This window comes from Oncorhynchus masou, unplaced genomic scaffold (assembly GCF_036934945.1).
Source record: "Oncorhynchus masou masou isolate Uvic2021 unplaced genomic scaffold, UVic_Omas_1.1 unplaced_scaffold_1374, whole genome shotgun sequence".
NCBI classification, from domain to species: domain Eukaryota; kingdom Metazoa; phylum Chordata; class Actinopteri; order Salmoniformes; family Salmonidae; genus Oncorhynchus; species Oncorhynchus masou.
The window spans coordinates 55,056-76,701 of NW_027016542.1; the positions used below are offsets into that span (position 1 = coordinate 55,056).

The window sequence follows — 21,646 nt, forward strand, 5'->3', positions numbered from 1 at the left end:
CCATCCTCTTTTTATACACCATCCCTCTGTCTCTCCGTTTATACTCCATCCCTCTGTCTCTCCATTTATACTCCCATCCCTCTGTCTCTCCGTTTATACTCCATCCCCCTGTCTCTCCATTTATACTCCATCCCTCTGTCTCTCCGTTTATACTCCATCCCTCTGTCTCTCCATTTATACTCCATCCCTCTGTCTCTCCGTTTATACTCCATCCCTCTGTCTCTCCGTTTATACTCCATCCCTCTGTCTCTCCGTTTATACTCCATCCCCCTGTCTCTCCGTTTATACTCCATCCCTCTGTCTCTCCATTTATACTCCATCCCTCTGTCTCTCCGTTTATACTCCATCCCTCTGTCTCTCCGTTTATACTCCATCCCCCTGTCTCTCCGTTTATACTCCATCCCTCTGTCTCTCCGTTTATACTCCATCCCTCTGTCTCTCCATTTATACTCCATCCCCCCTGTCTCTCCGTTTATACTCCATCCCTCTGTCTCTCCGTTTATACTCCATCCCTCTGTCTCTCCATTTATACTCCATCCCTCTGTCTCTCCGTTTATACTCCATCCCTCTGTCTCTCCGTTTTACTCCATCCCTCTGTCTCTCCGTTTTACTCCATCCCTCTGTCTCTCCGTTTATACTCCATCACTTTCCAATCTTCAGGTCTCCTTGTCCTTCGAGCATTCCTTTGGCTTGGTTTCTCTCTTTAACCCCTGACCTTTGTGGTTGCGTAGGAGGTGAAGGAGGGTTGAAATAAGTAATGGGTGAGGCACACAGCGCAGTGAAAGCTGCTATGTCACCCTTCATCCTCCTCCTCCTCTTCATTCTCTCTATCACTCCTCTCCCTCTTCTCCTCTTCCACCTCTCCCAGCCCTCTCCTGGATGAAAGCAGGTATGATGGGTGTTCCAGTTGTGTTGAGCAGTGGTGTTCAGTGGGTCCTCCTGCCCCAGACTGTATGTATGCTACAGGGTTGACTTCACGTGGAGCCCCGTCACAATAGATCTTCATAGTCCAGCAGCTTGGAGTGCTGGGTTTTCCACAGGCGGAAGAGACGGAAGCCGAAGTACATCTCAATCATCTCTTTTCCTAGATAGAAGAAGTAAACATTCAATGATGTGTTTTTACAGGGCACCTTATCTAGTTACAAATACAAGGACTGAGCTAGTTTAGATGTTCCCCTCAAGTGAGTCCACCTTAATGTACTAGGTTGTGTTGTACCAACATGGATGAACTCTTAAACTGGTTGAAATCCAGGTTTTATCTATTAATCATGTTGCACAAAGCTTTGTTTAAAATGTATCCTCGTTAAATGCAATTATTCTGTAAACCAGGATCAAATTGAATCCTGTCGCTCCATTGACCAGGTGTTCATTGTAAAACCTGCCGCTGGAGGAGGTTAAACAAGCCAGTGTATCTGCTGTATTGTTGGTGCGATTAACAGTTATGTTACTTTGGTTTATCATGTTTGTAAAAGTAAACTAGCCAGCTAACTAATTTGACAAAAAGCGCAGCCTCCGGGTGGCGCAGTGGTTAAGGGCGCTGTACTGCAGCCTCAGCTGTGCCACCAGAGACCCTGGGTTCCCGCCCAGGCTCTGCTGTAACCGGCCGCAACCTGGAGGTCTGTGGACGACACACAATTGGCCCAGCGTGGCTAGGGAGGGCTTGTCCGGTAGGGATGCCCTTGTCTCATCACACACCAGCGACTCCTGTGGCGGGCTGGGCGCAGTGCGCGCTAACCAAGGTTGCCAGGTGCATGGTGTTTCCTCCGACACATTGGTGTGGCTGGCTTCCGGGTTGGATGCGCACTGTGTTAAACAGTGCGGCTTGGTTGGGTTGTGTATCGGAGGACGCATGACTTTCAAAATCGTCTCTCCCGAGCCCATACAGGAGTTGTAGCAAGATAGACAAGATAGTAGCTACCAAAAACAATTGGATACCACAAAATTGGGGAGAAAAAGGGTAAAAATTCAACAACAACAAATAAAATAAATAAAAGCGCAATTAATTCTATAATTTAGTCTGTTTCCATAGAAATGACCAATCCATTATGACATCATAGTTTAACCTTAAAGATCTCACCTGCTCCTGTTCTGTCTCTACTGGTCTAACCTTAATAGATCTAACCTTAATATTAAACCAGATGAACTCATCTCTGATTCAATATAATCTTAGATTTATAAAGTCTAGATTAGGTCTAATCTAACAATATAGGTCTAATCAAACAATATAATTTGCAATGGATGGTTCAACTTCATCATTGTGTGTTGCCTCTATGGGAGACGTCATTCACTATTCAGGGAGAAGGCTGGTTTGACCCTCTCTCACAGTGAGTCACTGTCTGCCATTAACCTTCCTGACCTTATCTAACTCACAAAAAAATATCACATAATCACCCAGTGTGTGTAATAGAGGGAGAGGGAGACAAGATGGGCTAGTTACAGTGAATGGACCCATAGGAGTGACAGAGGAAAATCAAAATGAGAGCAAATTGAGAAAGAGATAGCAGAGATAGAGAGCAGGAGCAGAGACAGAGAGCAGTAGAGACAGAGAGCAGTAGAGACAGAAAGGAGCAGAGACAGAGACCAGTAGAGACAGAACAAGAGCAGAGACAGAGAGCAGTAGAGACAGAGAGCAGTAGAGACAGAGACCAGTAGAGACAGAACAGGAGCAGAGACAGAGAGCAGTAGAGACAGAGAGCAGTAGAGACAGAACAGGAGTAGAGACAGAGAGCAGTAGAGACAGAGACCAGTAGAGACAGAACAGGAGCAGAGACAGAGAGCAGTAGAGACAGAACAGGAGCAGAGACAGAGAGCAGTAGAGACAGAGAGCAGTAGAGACGGGGAGCAGTAGAGACAGAGAGCAGTAGAGACAGAACAGGAGCAGAGACAGAACAGGAGCAGAGACAGAGAGCAGTAGAGACAGAGAGCAGTAGACACAGAGAGCAGTAGAGACAGAGAGCAGTAGAGACAGAGAGCAGAGAGACAGTGAGCAGAGAGACAGAGCAGGAGCAGAAACAGAGACCAGTAGAGACAGAACAGGAGCAGAGACAGAGAGTAGGAGCAGAGATAGAGAGCAGTAGAGACAGAGCAGTAGAGACAGAGAGCAGTAGAGACAGAGAGCAGTAGCAGAGACAGAGAGCAGGAGCAGAGACAGAGAGCAGGAGCAGAGACAGAGAGCAGTAGAGACAGAGAGCAGTAGAGACAGAGAGCAGGAGCAGAGACAGAGAGCAGTAGAGACAGAGAGCAGCAGCAGAGACAGAGAGCAGGAGCAGAGACAGAGACCAGTAGAGACAGAGAGCAGGAGTCAGAGATCAGAAGCAGAGAGACAGGGCAGGAGCAGAGACAGAGAGCGTTAGCAGAGACAGAAAGCAGTAGCAGAGACAGAGACCAGTAGAGACAGAGAGCAGTAGAGACAGAGATCAGGAGCAGAGAGACAGGGCAGGAGCAGAGACAGAGAGCGTTAGCAGAGACAGAAAGCAGTAGCAGACACAGAGACCAGTAGAGACAGAGAGCAGTAGAGACAGAGATCAGGAGCAGAGAGACAGGGCAGAAGCAGAGAGACAGAACAGGAGCCGAGGCAGAGAGCAGTAGCAGAGACAGAGAGCAGTAGAGACAGAGAGCAGTAGAGACAGAGAGCAGTAGCAGGGACAGAGAGCAGGAGCAGAGACAGAGACCAGTAGAGACAGAACAGGAGCAGAGACAGAGAGCAGTAGCAGAGACAGAGACCAGTAGAGACAGAGAACAGTAGCAGAGACAGAGACCAGTAGAGACAGAGCGCAGTAGAGACAGAGAACAGGACCAGAGACAGAGAACAGAGAGACAGAACAGGAGCAGAGACAAAGAGCAGAGAGACAGAACAGGAGCAGAGACAGAGAGCAGTAGAGACAGAACAGGAGCAGAGACAGAGAGCAGTAGCAGAGACAGAGAGCAGTAGAGACAGAGAGCAGTAGAGACAGAACAGGAGAAGAGACAGAGACCAGTAGAGACAGAACAGGAGCAGAGACAGAGAGCAGTAGAGACAGAGAGCAGTAGCAGAGACAGAGAACAGGAGAGACAGAGAGCAGTAGAGACAGAGATCAGGAGCAGAGAGACAGGGCAGAAGGGGGAGAGAGCAGTAGCAGAGACAGAGAGCAGGAGCAGAGACAGAGAGCAGTAGCAGAGACACAAAGCAGTAGCAGAGACAGAGACCAGTAGAGACAGAGAACAGTAGAGACAGAGAGCGAGAGCAGTAAGCAGAGACAGAGAGCAGTAGCAGGGACAGAGAGCAGGAGCAGAGACAGAGACCAGTAGAGACAGAACAGGAGCAGAGACAGAGAGCAGTAGAGACAGAGAGCAGTAGAGACAGAGAGGTAGAGACAGAGCGCAGTAGAGACAGAGAACAGGACCAGAGACAGAGAGCAGAGAGACAGAACAGGAGCAGAGACAGAGAGCAGTAGAGACAGAGAGCAGTAGAGACAGAGAACAGGAGCAGAGACAGAGACCAGTAGAGACAGAACAGGAGGAGAGACAGAGACCAGTAGAGACAGAACAGGAGCAGAGACAGAGAGCAGTAGAGACAGAGAGCAGTAGCAGAGACAGAGACCAGGAGAGACAGAGAGCAGTAGAGACAGAGATCAAGAGCAGAGAGACAGGGCAGGAGAGAGAGAGAGCAGTAGCAGAGACAGAGAGCAGGAGCAGAGACAGAGGGCAGTAGCAGAGACACATAGCAGTAGCAGAGACAGAGACCAGTAGAGACAGAGAACAGTAGAGACAGAGAAGGCGAGAGCAGTAGCAGAGACAGAGACCAGTAGCAGAGACAGAGACCAGGAGCAGAGACAGAGAGCAGTAGAGACAGAGAGCAGTAGAGACAGAACAGGAGCAGAGACAGAGAGCAGTAGCAGAGACAGAGACCAGTAGAGACAGAGAGCAGTAGAGACAGAGAACAGGAGCAGAGACAGAGACCAGTAGAGACAGAGACCAGTAGAGACAGAACAGGAGCAGAGACAGAGAGCAGTAGAGACAGAGAGCAGTAGCAGAGACAGAGACCAGGAGAGACAGAGAGCAGTAGAGACAGAGATCAGGAGCAGAGAGACAGGGCAGAAGGAGAGAGAGCAGTAGCAGAGACAGAGAGCAGGAGCAGAGGCAGAGAGCAGTAGCAGAGACACAAAGCAGTAGCAGAGACAGAGACCAGCAGAGACAGAGAGCAGTAGAGACAGAGAGCAGGAGCAAAAGACAGAGAGCAGTAGCAGAGACAGAGATCCGTAGCAGAGACAGAGAGCAGGAGCAGAGAGAGAGAGCAGTAGCAGAGACAGAGACCAGTAGAGACAGAGAGCAGTAGAGACAGAGATCAGGAGCAGAGAGACAGGGCAGGAGCAGAGAGACAGAACAGGAGTAGAGAGACAGAGAGCAGTAGAGACGGAGAGCAGTAGAGACAGAACAGGAGCAGAGACAGAGAGCAGTAGAGACAGAGACCAGTAGAGACAGAGAGCAGTAGTAGAGACAGAGACCAGTAGAGACAGAGAGCAGTAGAGACAGAGAACAGGACCAGAGACAGAGAACAGAGAGACAGAACAGGAGCAGAGACAAAGAGCAGAGAGACAGTATAGGAGCAGAGACAGAGAGCAGTAGAGACAGAGAGCAGTAGAGACAGAACAGGAGCAGAGACAGAGAGCAGTAGCAGAGAGACAGAGACCAGTAGAGACAGAGAGCAGTAGAGACAGAGAGCAGTAGAGACAGAGAGCAGTAGAGACAGAGAGCAGTAGAGACAGAGAGCAGTAGCAGAGACAGAGAGCAGTAGAGACAGAGAGCAGTAGAGACAGAGAGCAGTAGCAGAGACAGAGAGCAGTAGAGACAGAGAGCAGTAGCAGAGACAGAGAGCAGTAGCAGAGACAGAGAGCAGTAGCAGAGACAGAGAGAGCAGTAGAGACAGAGAGCAGTAGAGACAGAGAGCAGTAGAGACAGAGAGCAGTAGCAGAGACAGAGAGCAGTAGAGACAGAGAGCAGTAGAGACAGAGAGCAGTAGAGACAGAGAGCAGTAGAGACAGAGAGCAGTAGCAGAGACAGAGAGCAGTAGAGACAGAGAGCAGTAGAAGAGACAGAGAGCAGTAGAGACAGAGAGCAGTAGCAGAGACAGAGAGCAGTAGAGAGCAGTAGCAGAGACAGAGAGCAGTAGAGACAGAGAGCAGTAGAGACAGAGAGCAGTAGCAGAGACAGAGAGCAGTAGAGACAGAGAGCAGTAGAGACAGAGAGCAGTAGATTCTTACTTCAGCAGCAGAGACAGAGAGCAGTAGAGACAGAGAGCAGTAGAGACAGAACAGGAGCAGAGACAGAGAGCAGTAGCAGAGACAGAGACCAGTAGAGACAGAGAGCAGTAGAGACAGAGAACAGGAGCAGAGACAGAGACCAGTAGAGACAGAACAGGAGCAGAGACAGAGACCAGTAGAGACAGAACAGGAGCAGAGGCAGAGAGCAGTAGAGACAGAGAGCAGTAGAGACAGAGAGCAGTAGAGACAGAGAGCAGTAGCAGAGACAGAGAGCAGTAGCAGAGACAGAGAGCAGTAGAGACAGAGAGCAGTAGAGACAGAGAGCAGTAGAGACAGAGAGCAGTAGCAGAGACAGAGAGCAGTAGAGACAGAGAGCAGTAGAGACAGAGAGCAGTAGCAGAGACAGAGAGCAGTAGCAGAGACAGAGAGCAGTAGAGACAGAGAGCAGTAGCAGAGACAGAGAGCAGTAGAGACAGAGAGCAGTAGCAGAGACAGAGAGCAGTAGAGACAGAGAGCAGTAGAGACAGAGAGCAGTAGCAGAGACAGAGAGAAGTAGAGACAGAGAGCAGAAGAGACAGAGAGCAGTAGCAGGGACAGAGAGCAGTAGAGACAGAGAGAAGTAGAGACAGAACAGGAGCAGAGACAGAGAGCAGTTGCAGAGACAGAGACCAGTAGAGACAGAGAGCAGTAGAGACAGAGAGCAGTAGCAGAGACAGAGAGCAGTAGCAGAGACAGAGACCAGTAGAGACAGAGAGCAGTAGAGACAGAGAACAGGAGCAGAGACAGAGACCAGTAGAGACAGAACAGGAGCAGAGACAGAGACCAGTAGAGACAGAACAGGAGCAGAGACAGAGAGCAGTAGAGACAGAGAGCAGTAGAGACAGAGAGCAGTAGCAGAGACAGAGAGCAGTAGCAGAGACAGAGAGCAGTAGAGACAGAGAGCAGTAGAGACAGAGAGCAGTAGCAGAGACAGAGAGCAGTAGAGACAGAGAGCAGAAGAGACAGAGAGCAGTAGCAGGGACAGAGAGCAGTAGAGACAGAGAGCAGTAGAGACAGAACAGGAGCAGAGACAGAGAGCAGTTGCAGAGACAGAGACCAGTAGAGACAGAGAGCAGTAGAGACAGAGAGCAGTAGCAGAGACAGAGAGCAGTAGCAGAGACAGAGACCAGTAGAGACAGAGAGCAGTAGAGACAGAGAACAGGAGCAGAGACAGAGACCAGTAGAGACAGAACAGGAGCAGAGACAGAGACCAGTAGAGACAGAACAGGAGCAGAGACAGAGAGCAGTAGAGACAGAGAGCAGTAGAGACAGAGAGCAGTAGCAGAGACAGAGAGCAGTAGCAGAGACAGAGAGCAGTAGAGACAGAGAGCAGTAGAGACAGAGAGCAGTAGCAGAGACAGGGAGCAGTAGCAGAGACAGAGAGCAGTAGAGACAGAGAGCAGTAGAGACAGAGAGCAGTAGCATAGACAGAGAGCAGTAGCATAGACAGAGAGCAGTAGAGACAGAGAGCAGTAGAGACAGAGAGCAGTAGAGACAGAGAGCAGTAGAGACAGAGAGCAGTAGCAGAGACAGAGAGCAGTAGCAGAGACAGAGAGCAGTAGAGACAGAGAGCAGTAGCCCATCATTAAAATAAATAAATAAATCAATCAATCAATAAAGTCCATCAATAAATACTTACTTTGAAAATGAATGTGTGTGTGTGTGTGTGTGTGTGTGTGTGTGTGTGTGTGTGTGTGTGTGTGTGTGTGTGTGTGTGTGTGTGTGTGTGTGTGTGTGTGTGTGTGTGTGTGTGTGTGTGTGTGTGTGTGTGTAGCTGACAGTCCTCACCCTGTGCGGACAGCTCCAGTGGTGACTCAAATTGGATGGAGTAAGGCCTCATCAGGTTCTTTAGCTTCTGGAACAGCTGTTGGCCAACAATAAGAACAGACACCAGTTAATCCTCCAGCCTGGCCTCAGAGCATGGCTCTTCCTCCTGCTAGGTCCTGCCGAGGTCCTCCAGCCTGGACCCAGGACCCGCCACAGTGAGCCTCCAGCTCCAAGCTTTACGGCTGTGGAAAACTGTGCATTCATCTAAGATGGGTCACAGGGAGGGCGAAAGAGAGAGAAAGAGAAAGAGAGGAAGTACGCGTGTAGAAGAAAATGTTTAGAAGGCACCCAGTGATTGCCAGCCTATATGTGTTCCTTTTCTCTACTCTGTGATGACACTGCCTGCTCTGAGGAACACCTCTCCATACTCACCTCTGGAGACTTGCCCTCAAGGACATTCAAAGAATTAGCTCATCTGTAATTTAATGGATCTAGACATACTGGCTGACAACTCTTATTCCAGGAGCCTTTGCTATAGGGTTTTATTGAAGCTTTATTTCTCTTCAGGGAGCACAACTGTCTTCACTTAGCAGGAAGCCCATCCAAGCTGTTCTTCTGATCTGCCAACCTGTGTCCTCAAGTCAAGACACCGCGCCAATACAAATAGAATGATAATGCACTGGGGAATTGAGCCAAGGCCAATACAAATAGAATGATAATGCACTGGGGGTATTGAGTCAAGGCCAATACAAATGGAATGATAATGCACTGGGGGTATTGAGTCAAGGCCAATACAAATGGAATGATAATTTGCTGGGGTATTGAGTCAAGGCCAATACAAATATAATGATCATGCGCTGGGAGTATTGAGTCAAGGCCAATGCAAATATTATGATAATGCGCCGGAGGTATTGAGTCAAGGCCAAGTCAAACAGAATGATAATGTGCTGGGGGATTTGAGTCAAGGACAATACAAATCGAATGATAACACTTTGGGGGTATTGAGTCAAGGCCAATAAAATAGAATGATAATGCGCTGGGAGTATTGAGTCAAGGCCAATACAAATAGAATGATAATGTGCTGGGAGTATTGAGCCAAGGACAATACAAATAGAATGATAATGCACTGGGGGTATTGAGTCAAGGCCAATACAAATATAATGATAATGCATGCGGGTATTGAGTCAAGGCCAATACAAATATAATGATAATGCGCTGGGGTATTGAGTCAAGGCCAATACAAATATTATGATAATACGCTGGGGTATTGAGTCAGGGCCAAGACAAATAGAATGATCATGCGCTGGGAGTATTGAGTCAAGGCCAATGCAAATATTGTGATAATTCGCTGGAGGTATTGAGTCAGGGCCAAGACAAACAGAATGATAATGCGCTGAGGGAATTGAGTCAAGGACAATACAAATCGAATGATAACACTCTGGGGGTATTGAGTCAAGGCCAATACAAATAGAATGAAAATGCGCTGGGAGTATTGAGTCAAGGCCAATACAAATAGAATGATAATGCGCTGGGAGTATCGAGTCAAGGCCAATCCAAATAGAAGGATAATGCGCTGGGGGAATTGAGTCAAGGCCAATACAAATAGAAAGACAATGCGCTGGGAGTATTGAGTCAAGGCTAATACAAATAGAATGATAATGCACTGGGGGTATTGAGTCAAGGCCAATACAAATATAATGATAATGCGCTGGGGTATTGAGTCAAGGCCAATACAAATATAATGCACTCGGGTATTGAGTCAAGGCCAATACAAATGGAATGATAATGCACTGGGGGTATTGGGTCAAGGTCAAGAAGGAGAATTCTAAGAGTCAGATCCCCAGATCCAGATTTCTGAGTATAGGAGGAGTACTTATTAAAACTGTAAATGATGACATATCACACAGTCAATATGTGATAAAACTCTACTGCTGAGCAGGAAACGGTTGGTTAGCTGCATTCTTTTAGATTTTTTAGAGGGTGTTCAGTGGAGCAGGAACCATGACCTTACTGTAACTCTGGAAAGGTAGAGAGAAGGAGAGAAAGGAGAGGAAGAGTGGAGGAGGAGGAGAGAAGGAGTGGAGATGAGGAGAGAAGAGGAGGAGTAGAGAGGAGGAGTGGAGAGGAGGAGTGGAGTGGAGAGGAGGAGTGGAGATGAGGGAGAGAAGAGGAGGAGTGGAGAGGAGGAGAGGAGGAGAGGAGGAGTGGGAGAGGAGGAGTGGAGAGGAGGAGAGGAGGAGTGGAGATGAGGAGTGGAGAGGAGGAGTGGAGAGGAGGGGAGGAGGGTGGAGAGGAGGAGTGGAGAGGAGGGAGGAGAGGAGTGGAGAGGAGGAGTGGAGAGGAGGAGGGAGGAGTTGAGAGGAGGAGAGGAGTGGAGATGAGGAGAGAAGGAGAGGGGTGGAGAGGAGGAGTGGAGATGAGGAGAGGGGGGTGGAGTGGAGAGGAGGAGTGGAGATGAGGAGAGAGAAGAGGAGGAGTGGAGGAGGAGAGGAGGAGAGGAGGAGTGGAGAGGAGGAGAGGAGGAGTGGAGATGAGGGAGTGGAGAGGAGGGAGAGGAGGAAGGGAGGAGTGGAGGAGAGGAGGTGGGAGGAGGAGGAGGGAGGAGTGGAGAGGAGGAGTGGAGGGAGAGGAGGGGAGGAGTGGAGAGGAGGAGAGGAGAGGAGGAGAGGAGGAGAGGATGAGAGGAGGAGTGGAGAGGGGAGAGGAGGAGAGGAGGAGTGGAGAGGAGGAGTGGAGAGGAGGGGAAAGGATGAGAGGAGGAGAGGAGGAGAGGAGGAGTGGAGAGGAGGAGAGGAGAGGAGGGAGAGGGAGGGGAGAGGAGGAGGTGGAGGGAGGAGAAGGAGGAGAGGGGAGGAGTGAAGAGGAGAGGAGAGGAGGGGAGGAGGAGAGAGGGAGGAGAGGAAGTGTGGAGAGGAGTGGGAGGAGGAAAGGAGGGAGAGGAGGAGTGGAGAGGGGAGGAGTGGAGAGGAGGAGAGGAGGAGAGGAGGAGTGGAGAGGAGGGGTGGAGAGGAGAGGAGGAGAGGATGAGTGGAGAGGAGGAGAGGAGAGGGATGAGTGGAGAGGAGGAGAGGAGGAGTGGAGGGAGGAGAGGAGGGAGTGGAGAGGAGGAGTGGAGAGGAGGAGAGAAGGAGTGGAGAGGGGGGAGGAGGAGAGGAGGAGTGGAAAGGAGGAGTGGAGAGGAGGGAGAGGAGTGGAAATGAGGAGAGAAGAGGGGGAGTGGAGAGGAGGAGAGGGGAGTGGAAAGGAGGAGTGGAGAGGAGGAGAGGAGGAGTGGAGAGGAGTGGACATTTGTCCTGCATCTGTCTCACACACACGCATGCACAAACAAACGCTCAGCTATGCAGGCAGGCAGGCAGGCCGAGACACACACACACTCACTCACTCACTCACTCACTTACTCACTCACTCACTCACTCACCACTCCACTCACTCACTCACTCTACATACTCCTCCTATGCACAAATTCATGCTCAAACCTTCAGACAGACACTGATGCAGAAACCAAGGTCACATATACATACGGTCTTTACCCCCATCACACATAAGATGTACACGATCACTTTCATAACCTGTGACATTAAATGTCTGTTTCCGTGGTCTCTAGATCCACAGTCAGACAAATAATGAGAGAGGAGACAGCCAAGAGGACGGCAGAGCAGAGCCGGGGGACCAGAGGATTGTGAGGGTTGTTTATAGTGCTTAAGCAGACAGCTATCTTGGCCTCTGCATTTTACTGTACTGTATACTCCCCTTAACAGCTTCACAACAGAGACGCCAGAGAGCCCTAACAAAGCCAAGCACTTTAGCAGAGAGTGTGTCTATGTGTGTATGTGTGTGTACACACTCTTTTTATGTGTGTGTGTGTGTGTGTGTGTGTGTGTGTGTGTGTGTGTGTGTGTGTGTGTGTGTGTGTGTGTGTGTGTGTGTGTGTGTGTGTGTGTGTGTGTGTGTGTGTGTGTGTGTGTGTGTGTGTGTGTGTGTGTGTGTGTGTGTGTGTGTGTGTGTGTGGCCTTAAGTGGAGAATGGTGTAGCAACCTCTCCCTGTCACAGTCACTTGGTCCATGTGCCTCTCTGCTAAATCCAGAAACATGACTCAGGATGAGGTAATGGGCTCTTACCCGTAGGAGGGAGAGAAATAGAGAGAGAGGAAGGAGAGAAGTAGAGAGAGAGGAGGGGAGAAGAGAGTAGAGAGGAGGGAGAGAAGTAGAGAGAGAGGAAGGAGAGAAGTAGAGAGAGAGGAGGAGGGAGAGAAGTAGAGAGAGAGGAAGGAGAGAAGTAGAGAGAGAGGAAGGAGAGAAGTAGAGAGAGAGGAGGGAGAGAAGTAGAGAGAGAGGAGGGAGAGAAGTAGAGAGAGAGGAGGGAGAGAAGTAGAGAGAGAGGACGGAGAGAAGTAGAGAGAGTGGAAGGAGAGAAGTAAAGAGAGAGGAGGGAGAGAAGTAGAGAGAGAGGAAGGAGAGAAGTAGAGAGAGGAAGGAGAGAAGTAGAGAGAGAATTAGAGAGAGGAAGGAGAGAAGTAGAGAGAGGAAGGAGAGAAGTAGAGAGTGAGGAAAGAGAGAAGTAGAGAGAGAGGAGGGAGAGAAGTAGAGAGAGGAAGGAGAGAAGTAGAGAGAGAGGAGGGAGAGAAGTAGAGAGGGGGAGAGAAGTAGAGAGAGAGGAGGGAGAGTAGTAGAGAGAGAGGAGGGAGAGAAGTAGGGAGAGGAGGGAGAGAAGTAGAGAGAGAAGAGCGAGAGAAGTAGAGAGAGAGGAAGGAGAGAAGTAGAGAGAGAGGAGGGAGAGAAGTAGAGAGGGAGGAGGGAGAGAAGTAGAGAGAGAGAGGAGGGAGAGAAGTAGAGAGAGGAGAGAGAAGTAGAGGGAGAGAAGTAGAGAGAGAGGAGGGAGAGAAGTAGAGAGAGATGAGGGAGAGAAGTAGAGAGAGAGGAGGGAGAGAAGTAGAGAGAGAGGAGGGAGAGAAGTGGAGAGAGAGGGAGGGAGAGAAGTAGAGAGAGAGGACGGAGAGAAGTAGAGAGAGTGGAAGGAGAGAAGTAAAGAGAGAGGAGGGAGAGAAGTAGAGAGAGAGGAAGGAGAGAAGTAGAGAGAGGAAGGAGAGAAGTAGAGAGAATTAGAGAGGAAGGAGAGAAATAGAGAGAGAGGAAGGGAGAGAAGTAGAGAGAGAGGAATGAGAGAAGTAGAGAGAGAGAGGAAGGAGAGAAGTAGAGAGAGGAGGGAGAAGTAGAGAGAGAGGAGAGAGAGAAGTAGAGGGAGAGAAGTAGAGAGAGAGGAGGGAGAGAGAAGAGAGAGAGAAGAGGGAGAGAAGTAGAGAGAGGAAGGAGAGATGTAGAGAGAGGAGGAAGAGAAGTAGAGAGGGAGGGAGAGAAGTAGAGAGAGGGAGGGAGAAGTAGAGAGAGGAGAGAGAAAAGTAGAGGGAGAGAAGTAGAGAGAGAGGAGGGAGAGAAGTAGAGAGAGATAGAGGGAGAGAAGTAGAGAGAGAGAGGAGGAGAAAAGTAGAGAGAGGAGGGAGAGAAGTAGAGAGAGAGGAGGGAGAGAAGTAGTAGAGAGGGAGAGAGAGAAGTAGAGGGAGAGAAGTAGAGAGAGAGGAGAGAGTAAGAGAGAGAGAGGAGGGAGAGAAGTAGAGAGAGGGGGAGAGAAGTAGTGAGAGAGGAGGGAGAAGTAGAGAGAGAGAGAGAGAGAAGTAGAGAAGTAGAGAGAGAGGAGGGAGAGAAGTAGAGAGAGATGAGGGAGAGAAGTAGAGAGAGAGGAGGGAGAGAAGTAGAGAGAGAGGAGGGAGAGAAGTAGAGAGAGAGGAAGGAGAGAAGTAGAGAGAGAGGAAGGAGAGAAGTAGAGAGAGGAAGGAGAGAAGTAGAGAGAGAGAGGAGGGAAGAGAAGAGAGAGTAGGAGGGAGAAAGTAGAGAGGAGGACGGAGAGAAGTAGAGAGAGTGGAAGGAGAGAAGTAGAGAGAGAGGAGGGGAAAGTAGAGAGAGAGGAAGGAGAAGTAGAGAGAGAGGAAGGAGAGAAGTAGAGAGGGGAGAGAAGTAGAGAGAGAGGAGGGAGAGTAGTAGAAGTGAGGAAAGAAGTAGAGAGAGAGGAGGGAGAGAGTAGAGAGGAAGGAGAGAAGTAAGAGAGAGAGGAGGAGAGAAGTAGAGAGAGGGGGAGAGAAGTAGAGAGAGGAGGAGAGTAGTAGAGAGAGAGGAGGGAGAGAAGTAGGGAGAGGAGGGAGAGAAGTAGAGAGAGAAGAGGGAGAAGTAGAGAGAGGAAGGAGAGAAGTAGAGAGAGAGGAGGGAGAGAAGTAGAGAGAGGGGGAGAGAAGTAGAGAGAGAGAGGAGGGAGAGTAGTAGAGAGAGAGAGGAGGGAGAGAAGTAGGGAGAGGAGGGAGAGAAGTAGAGAGAGAAGAGCGAGAGAAGTAGAGAGAGAGGAAGGAGAGAAGTAGAGAGAGGAAGGAGAGAAGTAGAGAGAGAGGGAGAGAAGTAGAGAGAGAGGAGAGGAGAGAGTAGAGAGAGAGGACGGAGAGAAGTAGAGAGTGGAAGGAGAGAAGTAGAGAGAGGAGGGAGAGAAGTAGAGAGAGAGGAAGGAGAGAGAGAGAGAGGAGGGAGAGAAGTAGAGAGGGGGAGAGAAGTAGAGAGGAGGGAGAGTAGTAGAGAGTGAGGAAAAGAGAAGTAGAGAGAGAGGAGGGAGAGAAGTAGAGAGAGGAAGGAGAGAAGTAGAGAGAGAGGAGGGAGAGAAGTAGAGAGGGGGAGAAGTAGAGAGAGAGGAGGGAGAGTAGTAGAGAGAGGAGGGAGAGAAGTAGGGAGAGGAGGAGAGAAGTAGAGAGAGAAGAGCGAGAGAAGTAGAGAGAGGAAGGAGAGAAGTAGAGAGAGAGGAGGGAGAGAAGTAGAGAGGGGGGAGAGAAGTAGAGAGAGAGGAGGGAGAGTAGTAGAGAGAGGAGGGAGAAGTAGGGAGAGGAGGGAGAGAAGTAGAGAGAGAAGAGCGAGAGAAGTAGAGAGGAAGGAGAGAAGTAGAGAGAGAGGAGGGAGAGAAGTAGAGAGAGGAGGAGAGAAGTAGAGAGAGAGAGGGAGGGAGAAGTAGAGAGAGAGAGAGAGGAGAGAAGTAGAGGGGAGAGAAGTAGAGAGAGGAGGGAGAGAAGTAGAGAGAGATGAGGGAGAGAAGTAGAGAGAGAGGAGGAGAGAAGTAGAGAGAGAGGAGGGAGAGAAGTGGAGAGAGAGGAAGGAGAGAAGTAGAGAGAGAGGAGGGAGAGAAGTAGAGAGAGAGGAAGGAGAGAAGTAGAGAGAGAGGAAGGAGAGAAGTAGAGAGAGGGAAGGAGAGAAGTAGAGAGAGAGAGGAAGGAGAGAAGTAGAGAGAATTAGACAGAGAGGAAGGAGAGAAGTAGAGAGAGGAAGGAGAGAAGTAGAGAGTGAGGAAGAAGTAGAGAGAGAGGAGGGAGAGAAGTAGAGAGAGGAAGGAGAGAAGTAGAGAGAGAGGAGGGAGAGAAGTAGAGAGGGGGGAGAGAAGTAGAGAGAGAGGAGGGAGAGTAGTAGAGAGAGGAGGGAGAGAAGTAGGGAGAGGAGGGAGAGGAGAAGTAGAGAGAGAAGAGCGAGAGAAGTAGAGAGAGAGGAAGGAGAGAAGTAGAGATAGAGGAGGGAGAGAAGTAGAGAGAGGAGGGAGAGAAGTAGAGAGAGAGAGGAGGGAGAGAAGTAGAGAGAGAGGAGAGAGAGAAGTAGAGGGAGAGAAGTAGAGAGAGAGGAGGGAGAGAAGTAGAGAGAGATGAGGGGAGAGAAGTAGAGAGAGAGGAGGGAGAGAAGTAGAGAGAGAGGAGGGGAGAAGTGGAGAGAGAGAGGAGGGAGAGAAGTAGAGAGAGAGGACGGAGAGAAGTAGAGAGAGTGGAAGGAGAGAAGTAAAGAGAGAGGAGGGAGAGAAGTAGAGAGAGAGGAAGGAGAGAAGTAGAGAGAGAGGAAGGAGAGAAGTAGAGAGAATTAGAGAGAGGAAGGAGAGAAAATAGAGAGAGGAAGGAGAGAAGTAGAGAGAGGAATGAGAGAAGTAAGAGAGAGAGAGGAAGGAGAGAAGTAGAGAGAGAGGAGGGAGAGAAGTAGAGAGAGAGGAGAGAGAGAAGTAGAGGGAGAAAGTAGAGAGAGGAGGGAGAGAAGTAGAGAGAGAAGAGGGAGAGAAGTAGAGAGAGAGGAAGGAGAGATGTAGAGAGAGAGGAGGAAGAGAAGTAGAGAGAGGAGGGAGAGAAGTAGAGAGAGGAGGGAGAGAAGTAGAGAGAGGAGAGAGAAAAGTAGAGGGAGAGAAGTAGAGAGAGAGGAGGGAGAGAAGTAGAGAGAGATGAGGGAGAGAAGTAGAGAGAGAGGAGGGAGAAAAGTAGAGAGAGGAGGGAGAGAAGTAGAGAGAGAGGAGGGAGAGAAGTAGAGAGAGAGGAGAGAGAAGTAGAGGGAGAGAAGTAGAGAGAGGAGGGAGAGAAGTAGAGAGAGAGGAGGGAGAGAAGTAGAGAGAGGGGGGAGAGAAGTAGTGAGAGAGGAGGGAGAGAAGTAGAGAGAGAGGAGAGAGAGAAGTAGAGAAGTAGAGAGAGGAGGGAGAGAAGTAGAGAGAGATGAGGGAGAGAAGTAGAGAGAGGAGGGAGAGAAGTAGAGAGAGAGGAAGGAGAGAAGTAGAGAGAGAGGAGGGAGAGAAGTAGAGAGAGAGGAAGGAGAGAAGTAGAGAGAGAGGAAGGAGAGAAGTAGAGAGAGAGGAGGGAGAGAAGTAGAGAGAGAGGAGGGAGAGAAGTAGAGAGAGAGGACGGAGAGAAGAAGAGAGAGTGGAAGGAGAGAAGTAGAGAGAGGAGGGAGAGAAGTAGAGAGAGAGGAAGGAGAGAAGTAGAGAGAGAGGAAGGAGAGAAGTAGAGAGAGAATTAGAGAGAGAGGAAGAAGGAGAGAAAATAGAGAGAGGAAGGAGAAGTAGAGAGAGAGGAAAGGGAGAAGTAGAGAGAGGAGAGAGAGAAGTAGAGGGAGAGAAGTAGAGAGAGGAGGGAGAGAAGTAGAGAGAAGAGGGAGAGAAGTAGAGAGAGAGGAAGGAGAGAAGTAGAGAGAGAGGAGGGAGAGAAGTAGAGGAGGGAGAGAGAAGAGAGAGAGGAGGGAGAGAGAGTAGAGAGAGAGAGAGAAGTAGAGGGAGAGAAGTAGAGAGAGAGGAGGGAGAGAAGTAGAGAGATGAGGGAGAGAAGTAGAGAGAGAGGAGGGAGAGAAGTAGAGAGAGAGGAGGGAGAGAAGTAGAGAGAGAGAGGGAGAGAAGTAGAGAGAAAGAGAGAGAGAAGTAGAGGGAGAGAAGTAGAGAGAGAGGAGGGAGTGAAGTAGAGAGAGATGAGGGAGAGAAGTAGAGAGAGAGGAGGGAGAGAAGTAGAGAGAGGAGAGAAGTAGAGAGAGAGGAGGGAGAAACGTAGAGAGAGGAGAGAAGTAGAGAGAGAAGAGGGAGAGAAGTAGAGAGAGAGGAGGGGAGAGAAGTAGAGAGAGGAGAGAAGTAGAGAGAGGAGGGAGAAACGTAGAGAGAGGGAGAGAAATAGAGAGAGAGGAGGGAGAGAAGTAGAGAGAGAGGAGGAGAGAAGTAGAGAGAGGAGAGAAGTAGAGAGGAGGGAGAAACGTAGAGAGAGGAAAAAAGTAGAGAGAGATGAGGGGGAGAGAAGTAGAGAGAGGAGGGAGAGAAGTAGAGAGAGGAGAGAAGTAGAGAGAGGAGGGAGAAATGTAGAGAGAGGAGGGAGAGAAGTAGAGAGGGAGAGAAGTAGAGAGAGAGGAGGCAGAAACGTAGAGAGAGAGAGGAGGAGAGAAGTAGAGAGAGGAGAGAAGTAGAGAGAGAGGAGGGAGAAATGTAGAGAGAGAGGAGGGAGAGAAGTAGAGAGAGAGGAGAGAAGTAGAGAGAGGAGGGAGAAACGTAGAGAGAGGAAGGAGAAGAAAGACAGCGATTCTCAACTCTCTCCATATATTAGCAAGGCACCATATTGAGTAACATAAAGTAAGGAGTGTGTATATGTGTGTGTGTGTGTGTATGTGTATGTGTGTGTGTGTGTGTATATGTGTGTGTGTGTGTGTGTGTGTGTGTGTGTGTGTGTGTGTGTGTGTGTGTGTGTGTGTGTGTGTGTGTGTGTGTGTGTGTGTGTGTGTGTGTGTGTGTGTGTGTGTGTGTGTCATTAATATCCAAACGGAAAATATTTACACAAGAAGCATTCTAATATCACACAGAAACTCTGTCATTCAGTAAGTTCACCATTCTGCCATTCTCACTGTTAAACATCACAGTGTTCAACACAACGCTCTTTATGTCATCATTTGATCTGATCAGTCAACACCAATTTTTCTCCAGTAATCTGGTATGTGTGTGTTTTAACATGTGAGAGATGTAGTGTACCTTCTCTCCATTGGGGTTTCCCAGGACGTAGCAGCCCATAATGTGGATGAGGTTGGGTTCAGGGTTCACTTTGCTCATAAACCGACTCAGCCTCCTCCAGAACCTGTTGTAGCAGGACGACATGGTTCACAACAATACTGCTACTCTAACAGTACCAACACAGAGACAGGAACTGTTTCCGCATCCCAAATGGTACCCTATTCCCTATGCGGTGCACTACTTTTCGCCAGGCGCATAGGGCCCATAAGGTCAAAAGTAGTGTCGTGTGCCATTTGGGACACATTACATTCCATTACATTTAAGTCATTTAGCAGACGCTCTTATCCAGAGCGACTTACAAATTGGTGAATTCACCTTCTGACATCCAGTGGAACAGCCACTTTACAATAGTGCATCTAAATCATTTAAGGGGGGGGGGTGAGAAGGATTACTTATCCTATCCTAGGATAAAGTAATCCTTCTCACCCCCCCCCTTAAATGAGAGGGTTAGAGAGACACACCCATGTATAAGGACTATGTATAAGGACTATGGCTGCTGTATGAAGAGTAAGACTGATGTCACTCACTGACTCATGTCCTCCTCTTTCTCCACCTTGGCGAATGTGGCCACTTTATTCTTCAACAGGTACAGATGCCCTGGACCTCCCTAAGAACCCCACAGAGATGTAGCTTTTCAAGTGCCCAGCCAAGATTAAAACCAACATGACTACATGGCACTCACATAACATAGCAGGATCCCAATGAGAGAAAAACACAATTATCCCCTCAACCTCCAGAGTTATGTCACTAATTGAGGTGTAATCTATCTTTCCACTGGGAATTACAGAATTCAGCATAAAACACATATTCTTTTGTTCTTTCATAATCATTGTCATCTCTCTCTCTTCCCTTTCTTTCTCTCTCTACTTTCTCCCTGTATCACCTGACAGAAAATGAGCATCCTCCAGATTCTGCTGCCTCTCCTGTAGGCTGTTAACTTCTTGTCAATCTCCTCTGTGAAGAGAGAGAAACAGAGAGGGGTTAAAGAGAGAGAAAGTGAGAGAAAAAGAGAGGGGTTAGAGAGAGAGAGAAATAGAGAGGGGGTTAGAGAGAGAGAAAGAGAGAGGTTAGAGAGAAAGAAACAGAGAGGGGTTAGAGAGAGAGAAACAGAGACGGGATAGATAGAGAGAGAAAGAGAGAGGGGTTAGAGAGAGAAAGAGAGAGAGGTTAGAGAGAGAAACAGAGAGGGGTTAGAGAGAGAGAAACAGAGAGAAAAATAGAGGGGTTAGAGAGAGAGAAAGAGAGAGGGGTTAGAGAGAGAAACAGAGAGAAAAATAGAGGGGTTAGAGAGAGAGAAACAGAGGGGGGTTAGAGAGAGAAAGAGAGGGGTTAGAGAGAGAGAGAGAAAGAGAGGGGTTAGAGAGAGAGAAACAGAGAGAGAGAAAAATAGAGGGGTTAGAGAGAGAAACAGAGAGGGGTTAGAGAGAGAAGAGAGAGGGGTTAGAGAGAGAAACAGAGAGAGGTTAGAGAGAGAAACAGAGAGAAAAGGAGAGGGGTTGGAGAGAGAGAAAGAGGGAAAAAAAGAGGGGGTTAGAGAGAAACAGAGAGGGGGTTAGAGAGAGAGAAAGAGGGAAAAAAGAGAGGGTTTAGAGAGAGAAACAGAGAGGGGTTAGAGAGAGAGAAAAAGAGAGGGGTTAGAGAGAGAGAAAGAGGGAAAAAAGAGAGGGTTTAGAGAGAGAAACAGAGAGGGGTTAGAGAGAGAGAAAAGAGAGGGGTTAGAGAGAGAAACAGAGAGGGGTTAGAGAGAGAGAAAAGGAGAGGGGTTAGAGAGAGAAAAAGAGAGGAGTTAGAGAGAGAGAAACAGAGAGGGGTTAGAGAGAGAGAAAGAGGGAAAAAAAAGAGAGGGGTTAGAGAGAAACGGAGAGGGGTTAGAGAGAGAGAAAAAGAGAGGGGTTAGAGAGAGAAACAGAGAGGGGTTAGAGAGAGAGAAAAAGAGAGGAGTTAGAGAGAGAAACGGAGAGGGGTTAGAGAGAGAGAAAAGAGGGAAAAAAAGAGAGGGGTTAGAGAGAGAGAAAGAGAGAAAAAGAGAGGGGTTAGAGAGAGAGAAAGAGAGAGAAAAAAGAGGGGTTAGAATGAGAGCAACAAGCAGTACAGTAAAAATAGATTTCCTCACACTGAAAGACAGCAATATGGAACACAGCATCATTTTCACTGCATAATGTGTCTCACTCCACAAACATGTTCTGCTTCCCAAATGGCACACTACTCCTGAGTGGCCCAGTGGTCTAAGGTAATGCATCTCAGTGCTAGAGGCGTCACTACAGACCCTGGTTCGATTCCAGACTATATCACAACCGACTGTGATTGGGAGTCCCATAAGGCGGCGCACAATTGGCCCAGTGTCGTCCTGGGTTAGGTTTTGGCTGGGTAGGTCGTCATTGTTAATAAGAATATGTTCTTAACTGGCTTGCCAAGTTAAATAAAGGTTCAATAAAGTAAAAAGATAAAATAGTGCGCTACTTTTGATCAGGGCCTATAGGACTGGTTAAAAGTAGTGCGCTACATAGGGAATATAGTGCCATTTGGGATGAAGATTTTAACAGAACTAACAAACAAAGTCACATAAAGGGCAGTTTACTCACCGAGGATATCATCAAACGTAGCATGTTCATGGTCCTGGAGACAGAGATTATAAAGTCAATATCCTTCACTGAATATTATACATGATAACTGATGTATCACCTGTGCATACAGACACATAGAGAAAAGGGTGACGGTGTGAGAGAGAACGTCACTCACATAGAGGATGGGGATGATTGAGGGGTCATCCCTGCGGATGATGGTGGGAACGTACTCTGCCTTGGGGACTTTGGAGGAGATCAGCTGAGAGTGAGACATGGAGAAAGAAGAGAAGAAGAGAAAGGGGTGTCCCATTCACTCTGCTGTGTTCTGTCTGTCAACCAGTGGCTGTAGGGACCTGAACATTCATTATTCACACTAGTCTGTCTGTGTGGCCAAGATGCATTGTACACTGAGTGTATAAAACATTAGAAACACCTCTTAATATTAAGTTGCACCCCCTTTTGCCCTCAGAAGAGCCTCAATTCATCAGGAATGGACTCTACAAGGTGTCAAAAGCGTTCCACAGGGATGCTGGCCCATGTTGACGACAATGCTTCCCACAGTTGTGTCAAGTTGGCTGGATGTCCTTTGGGTGGTGGACCATTCTTGATACACAAGGGAAACTGTTGAGCGTGAAAAACCCAGCAGCATTGCAGTTCTTGACACACTCAAACCGGCGCGCC

The 21,646-nt window shown here is 48.7% G+C and overlaps 1 protein-coding gene across 1 annotated transcript; it reads right to left on the minus strand.

The window, feature by feature from the left end:
- Window positions 1-727: 727 nt before the first annotated feature.
- On the minus strand, window positions 728-21,330 carry LOC135538680 (NMDA receptor synaptonuclear signaling and neuronal migration factor-like). The gene is made up of 8 exons (XM_064964582.1): window positions 21,319-21,330; window positions 21,141-21,224; window positions 20,984-21,017; window positions 19,285-19,355; window positions 18,929-19,008; window positions 18,363-18,465; window positions 8,067-8,142; window positions 728-1,084 (listed from the first exon to the last, which is right to left on the minus strand). The coding sequence occupies exons 1-8, from the start codon at window positions 21,328-21,330 to the stop codon at window positions 990-992; spliced, it is 555 nt and encodes a 184-aa protein (XP_064820654.1). The 3' UTR covers window positions 728-989.
- Window positions 21,331-21,646: the final 316 nt, after the last annotated feature.